Source organism: Vombatus ursinus, unplaced genomic scaffold (genome assembly GCF_900497805.2).
Source record: "Vombatus ursinus unplaced genomic scaffold, bare-nosed wombat genome assembly UNPS02014176.1, whole genome shotgun sequence".
Classification (NCBI taxonomy): Eukaryota; Metazoa; Chordata; class Mammalia; order Diprotodontia; family Vombatidae; genus Vombatus; species Vombatus ursinus.
This window is the reverse complement of record NW_020953954.1, coordinates 689,613-696,039: the sequence shown is the minus strand read 5'-3', so window position 1 is coordinate 696,039 and position 6,427 is coordinate 689,613. Positions and strand designations below refer to the sequence as shown.

The 6,427-nt window shown below is 55.0% G+C and overlaps 1 protein-coding gene across 4 annotated transcripts in view; it reads right to left on the bottom strand.

Moving 5' to 3' along the window:
* Positions 1-1,872: 1,872 nt before the first annotated feature.
* Positions 1,873-6,427, bottom strand: part of TMEM80 (transmembrane protein 80) — a 6,714-nt gene continuing 2,159 nt past the window's right edge. For 3 of the 4 annotated variants that reach the window (XM_027860239.1, XM_027860240.1, XM_027860241.1), the window contains exons 2-5: positions 4,695-4,711; positions 3,770-3,863; positions 3,595-3,687; positions 1,873-2,985 (exon numbers count right to left, since the gene is read on the bottom strand). In XM_027860239.1, coding sequence (XP_027716040.1) covers positions 2,780-2,985; positions 3,595-3,687; positions 3,770-3,863; positions 4,695-4,711 — 410 coding nt within the window. In that variant the 3' untranslated portion in view covers positions 1,873-2,779. Of the gene's footprint in view, positions 2,986-3,594; positions 3,688-3,769; positions 3,864-4,414; positions 4,712-6,427 lie in introns of all 4 variants that reach the window. The other variant, XM_027860242.1, reaches the window with a different exon arrangement.

The following is a 6,427-nucleotide window of genomic DNA, read 5'->3' as shown; positions in this document are numbered from 1 at the left end:
CCCTCTCAGCAGAGATCCGTGCCCCCTACTTCACTAAACACAATGTGGTCAACCGAGATTTCCCCTGACTCAGGAGCCTCTGGCCACTCTCTTCTCCTTCACACCTTCTCCCATGATGACCAAGGGTGACCCCTTTGCCTGCTCCAGCCCACCTCCTCCAACAGATCACCACCTCTCTGGGTCATTTACCTTTTACCTCTCCTCTACTGGCTGCTTCCCTCCTGCCTACAAGCACACCCGTCTCCCCCATCCTGAAAGAACCTTCATTGGGCCCTTCTGCCTCTATGGCTAACCTCGTGGAGTAGGCCATCTATACTTGGTGCTTTCACTTCCTCTCCTCTCACTCTCTTTGGCTTCTGATCTCATTCCACTGACTTCTCTTTCCCCAAGGTTACCAATCATCTCTTCGTTGCCAAATCCAGTGCTTTTCTTGATCTCATCTCTTTGGACCCCTCTGTAGTCTCTGGCTTTTCCCTGACGCTCTCTTCTCCCTAGGTTTTTGGGATATTGCTGTCCCCAGGTTCTCCTCCTACCTGTCCAGCCACTCTTGCCTCCTTGGCTGGACTCCAACACTCAGTCTTGGGCTCTCTGCTCTTCTCCCAAACGCGGAAGATGAAGCAGTCTGTCTACCTAAACTAGAGAAAGGCTTAACCTGGTGGACCTGGACCCTTGATCTTTCTTCCCTAGTGACTTCTGCCTGGTGGGCAGCTAGAGGCTAGGCCCCCTCAGCAGTGGGGGTGCAAGGTGGCCCGCTTCCTCTCGGGAGACTCCTCCTGAAAGGGTAAAGGGGCGCTTGTCCTCAGCGAAGGACGTTTTCTGCTCTTACTCTTCCTGAGCAGAAAAAGAAGTATCAAGGCTGACACTTTCTCTGTTCTCAAAGGCATCCTTTTTGGGGGCGGGGGCACGAGAAGACGAGCCCCTGAAAGACAGGAGACTATCTACAAGTCTGCCCTGCCTCAGCGCCTGGCAGATGATGAGGACGGCTGGCTGGCAGACCATGACCTCAGGGTGGCTACATAGTGACTGGGGATTTGAGGGTCTGGAGACGGAGGGAGGGGAAGGGGTCTAACACGGCAAGTCCACCAGGCAGCCTGAGGGTCAGGAAGACAAAGCCTCAGAGCCCAGGGCAAACTGAGTCCTCTCTGGTCAGCCTCTCAGACCAACCCTAGAAGTGAACTGGGATTCACATGGCCCTTTAGGAGAGCGAGCGGACCCATCCTGCTGGGGCTTCTCTGAAAGGACTGAGGCCTTGCCCCCTGCCAGACCAGACAGCCCTAGAGAAGAGGCTGCCATGAGCTAGCCTGACTCCCAGTCTGAAAGTTCTCCTTCTCTGTGCAACGGCACTTGGAACACAAAGTGGGATGTCGGACCGACGCCTCTTGTCCAACACCACACGGGTCCCCCCATCACTTTTCAGTCATCCGAGGGCCTGCTGTGCCCGCTTACGCGCTTGCTGGGGCGTGGCTGTGGCCTCCACATGCTCCCCCCCCCGGTGCCTCTGAGCAACGGGAGGAGACACTGAATGGGCCTGAGAGGGTGGCATTTCAGACCACGTGTTCTTGTCATTGATGGGACACGGGAAGTGGCCCACATGGAAAACACAGCTACCCAAGTGGTGTCAATATGGGCAAACGGGGAGACATTCCCTCTGCCTTTCTGATCTGCACGTGTGGCCAGGGGAGCTGGCACCAAATTCTGTGCTCTGTGCCAAAGGGCCAGAGGCTACGGGCCTGGGCAGCCTGGACTCACTGCTGCCACACCAGAGCAACCCAGGAGCTGGCCCTGGCCTCAGGGCAGCGGGAGGGGCTGGGCCCAGGAAGCTCCCCCAGGGAAGGCGGCTGGCCTTATCTGGGGGCATCTGGACCACCGGACTGGATACAAAGATTTTATTTGAAAACATCAAAAAGTAGGGAACTCCCTAAAACATACAACATTCACAAAAACCAGGTGCCTGATGTGGAGAAAGGCCCCCAGAGAAGGGCAAAGGGTCCCGAGCACAGTGGACACGCTTTCTCAGCTCCATCTCCTCTGCCGTGCTCCAGGCCCAGGGCACCCCAGGGTGGGCAGCTCCGTGTGCACAGCCAGCCCTCAGGAGGCCCTGCTCAGTCAGCCGTGCCACTCCCCTATTTGTGAACGGGACTGCCACCATCTCTCTCTCCTTTTCCGCACACTTCCACTGGCCTGGCTGGTCCCTCCTCTCTCTCGGTAGCAGTTCTAACTGGCTATTTGGGGGCTCCATGTACCTAGCCCTGGTCCTGGCACCCCAAGCCTTCCACAAAGCCAGGAGCCCACCCAGCTCCAAATCCCAGCAGTGTGGCCTTGGGCAAGCGATGATCTTTAAACCTCAGTTCCCTCTTCTGTAAAATCAGCTTAGGACTGGGGTCTCTGGGTTCCAGCTGGGAGCGGCCTCCCCAGGGAAGGGGAGAGTTGTACCAGAACCCAGCCGGCCGCCCAGTGGGCTTCTGAAACACGGCCGCCATCTACGGCCACAACCACCTATGAGCGGCCACTAACGGGACGATTACCCCATGCTACATCTGAAGAAACTGAGGCTCAAGAGGTGTGACTGTCAGGTGTGGCACCTGGGGGGCAAAACATGGATAGGGAGATCTGAGGCGCCAGTGCCCGCCGGCCCCCCACGCCAGCAGGCAGCTGGCGGGGATGGGGAGGGGGGGGCCTTCAAGGAGACCGCAGCAAACACACCCAACCCAGGAGCCCAGATTCCCGGGCTCCATCAAGATATGAGAGCCACGCTTTAGGTGTAAACGGGCTGGGGAGGCTAGCTGACAAAAGTGGCGATGGTGACCACCTGCAGGATGCCCTGGAGGCCGTAGAGAGCGAGCAGAACGGTGTTGAGGAGCATCTCTATCCTCAGCACGTAGGCCGCCCACAGGAGGAAGTACAGCGCCAGGATGGCGTTGATGACGGTCACCAGGAGGCTGCTGCCCAGCAATGCTTCCTCTTCTGTCAAGTTGCCCTTTGCACCTGGGGGGCACACAGGCTCTGTGAGGGAGGGACCCGGGGTCCCTGCCAAGTCCCACTTGGGAGGCCTCCTCCTCTCCCACTTGGGAGGCCTCCTCCTCACCCAGAGGAAGCCTCTGAGAGCCCCTGCTGCTTTCCAATGACCGTCCGTGCGTGCGTGCGTGTGTGTGCGTGCGTGTGTGTGCATGTGTATGTGGAGGGGCACACATCCCCAGCAGGGCCTCATCCCCAGCAGGGCCTGTTCAGCCTGCGGGTAACAGCTCAAGGCCTGGCCTGTCTGCTCTCCCTTCCAGGCTTGGGTAGTCAGGGTATGGGGAAGGTGGTGAGCAGCATGAGCAAAGGAACGAAGGAGAGAGGGGGCCATCCACGCGGCTCCGTGCATCTGAGGGGACCGCTGAGAGCAGTCACCCTGTGGTCTCCTAAGAGAAGGCCAATAGGACTTGTCTTTCAGGTTAGGCCTTTGAATAAACTAATTAATATTTAATAAGAGTGTAAAGTGAAGCTTGAAAAGCTATCTGTTAGACAGGACAAATGCGCCAAGTGTCCGGGGCAGCCCTCTGCACTGGACCCCGCCCGCTCCCCTCGCGGCTCCGGACACGCCAGCCAACTCACCCAGGTAGAGCCGCAGGGCCTCCAGAAAGCCCATGCTCCCGAGGAGAATCAGATCAGTGGTCCACAGATCGGGTGGGTAAGAGAAAAGGTGCGCTGCAATGACATTGGGCAGACAAGTCAGCGGCGGTGACTGGCTCGACGCCCACCCACGCTCTGCGGGGCCCCAACAACTCACTTTTGTAAAAAATCACTAGCAGCGAGACCAGGAAATAGAAGGGGTAATATAACCCGCTGAAGTAAAACTGCATCTGTAGCGGCACCGAGGAGAGCTGGCCCGTCGTTAAGGAGCCCATCCGGGTGGAACCGATGCCGCCCAGCCCACGCCCCCCGGGGGTCACACGGCCCGGCCTGCTCACTCTTCCTTTCGGACCGCAGAGCCGCCGGGGAGCGACGGACACGAGCAGGACCCTAGAAAGCGTGTCAGCCGAGCGGTCCTGCCACAAAGGCCTGCTGTATGGCCCGCTCCTATTCCTTCCCTGGGAGCTCTCCCTCCTGGCCTGCTCAGGTAAGCAAGCGCCCAGGTCAGGTGCACCCGCCCTGCTTTCCCCTCGCGGAAGCACATGAAGGAGAAAGCCCACTCCTTGCCATTAATGTTTCAGGAAGCAGATGAGACAGTGTAAATAAAACATCTTTCTATCTGGCCTTCCCCAGCATCTCAAAGGCCACCAAGAACCCGCCTGAGAGAGCTCTGCCTCCCACCGCATACGGGCCCCAGGGGCTTGACAGACTGAGGGGTACCTGACTCCGGAGCACCTCTACGCTTCCATTCATTCTACCAACATCCCCGCAAAAGCTGGGAGTGACAGGTATTGTTATCTACCCATCTGCAGATGAGAGACTGCGGCACAGTGGCTACACCCTGGCTATCAGGCCTGTGGGTCTAAGAGTGGCCACAGAGATAACAGAGAAACACATCTGACTTCACTCTTCTGAGTCACCCTGGGCAGGCACTGGGGAGAAGAGGGGGACAGGCAATCTAAGCCCTGCTTGCCAACCACTGCCCCACTTCAGAAGCTCCACGAGCTCTCAGACATCATGGGTCCGACAGGGGCCACGCCTGCCTGGTCAGAGCCGGAAAAGGGAGCGAGCAGGAAGGATACGAGGATAGAGGATCTTCCTGTAAGAAAAACACAATCCAGTTAATCCAGGGGAGCCCTTCAAAGCACTGGAACACTCTGCTAGCCAGCCACCTCCCCAAGGCCAAAGATGAGGAGGACTAGGTCACTTACAACACCGGGAACCCCAGTATGTGGCCCCCTCATCTTCTGCCCAATCTTTAAGCAAAGAGAAAGGAATGTCCAACTCCCCAAACTCCGAGGAGGAACGTGGGGGGAGCTGGGCCCTGAGCGTGGATCTGAGCATGGGCAGGCCATGTCGGGCCCCAGGTCCTTTCTCTTTTGGTGTGGGTTCCTTTGAGAAAATGCAAGGGAAAAGCCTAATGGACTCATTCTTTTGACATGACTCACTTGGAACTCACAGCTCTGAAGGGCAAGGGAAGACCTCAGAGATGGTCTAGTCCAATCCCCCCATTTCACACTTGAGGAAACTGAGATCAAGAGCAGTGGGCCATGAAAAATTAGAAAACAATGTGAAATATCTCACTGGAAAAACAACTGACCTGGAAAATAGATCCAGGAGAGATAATCTAAAAATTATTGGACCATCTGAAAGCCATGATCAAAAAAAAGAGCCTAGACATCACCTTTCGAGAAATGATCAAGGAAAACTGCCCTGATATTTTAGAACCAGAGGGCGAAATAGAAATTGAAAGAATCCACCTATCTCCTCCTGAAAGAGATCCCCAAAGAGAGCAGTGGGCCAACAACCTCCAGCAGAGACAGGATGCGAGCTCAGATGGGGTCTCAGCCAGCAGAAAATGAGGCCTCACTTTGATTTCACCATAGACATCTAAAGACCTCAACCAGGTTCCAGGAGTCTCTGGACGAGGACTAGGTCCTAAATAGCATCTTTGAGACCATTCCAGTCTAGCACAACATTTGGGAAATGTTTGTATTTGCATGGAAATGATCTTAATCCACATGTACTTTATATCCCCAGTGTTCTGCATACATTAGGTGCTTCATAAATGCTTTTTTATCACGTGTCAGCTCATCAGGATTGTGTTCAATTCTTGGTGCCACATTTTGAGCAATCAGTGATAATCAACATGTCAGATACTGTGCTAAGAACTTGGAATACAAAGGAAGACAAAAGACAGTCCCTGCCCTCCAGGAGCTCACAGTCTAATGGGGGAGACAACAAGCAAAAATATATACAAGTTATAGACAAGAGAAATAAGAAACAGGGAAGCTACTAGAATAAAGAGGGCTGAGGAAGGCTTCCTGTAGGAGGTGGGATTTTAGTTCAGATTCAAAGGAAGCCAGGGAGGTCAGAAGTTAGAGAGAAGGGAGAATGGCCAGAGAAAATGCTCAGAGCTGAGAGATGGAGGCTCTTCTTGGTGAAACAGACAGGGCCAACGTCACTGGATGAAAGAGTATGTGTTAGAGACTAAGGTGTAAGAAGACTGAAGAAGGAGTAAAGGGCTGAACTTTGAATGGCTTTTGTATTTGATCCTGGAAGAATAGGGAACCTATTGGAATTTATTAAGTAGGAGGGTGACATAATTACACCTCCCCCTTTCAGGAGAAACACTCTGGTGGCTGAATGGAGAATGGACTGAAGGAGGGGGAGAGATGAGGCAGGCAAACCCCTGGCAGCTAATGCAATAGTACAGGCATTAGGTGATGAGGGCCTGCTCTAGGGTGGCAGCAGGGTCAGAGGAGAGATGCAGCAGAGGGGAAATCGACAAGAGCTGCAGCAGAGGGGAAATCGA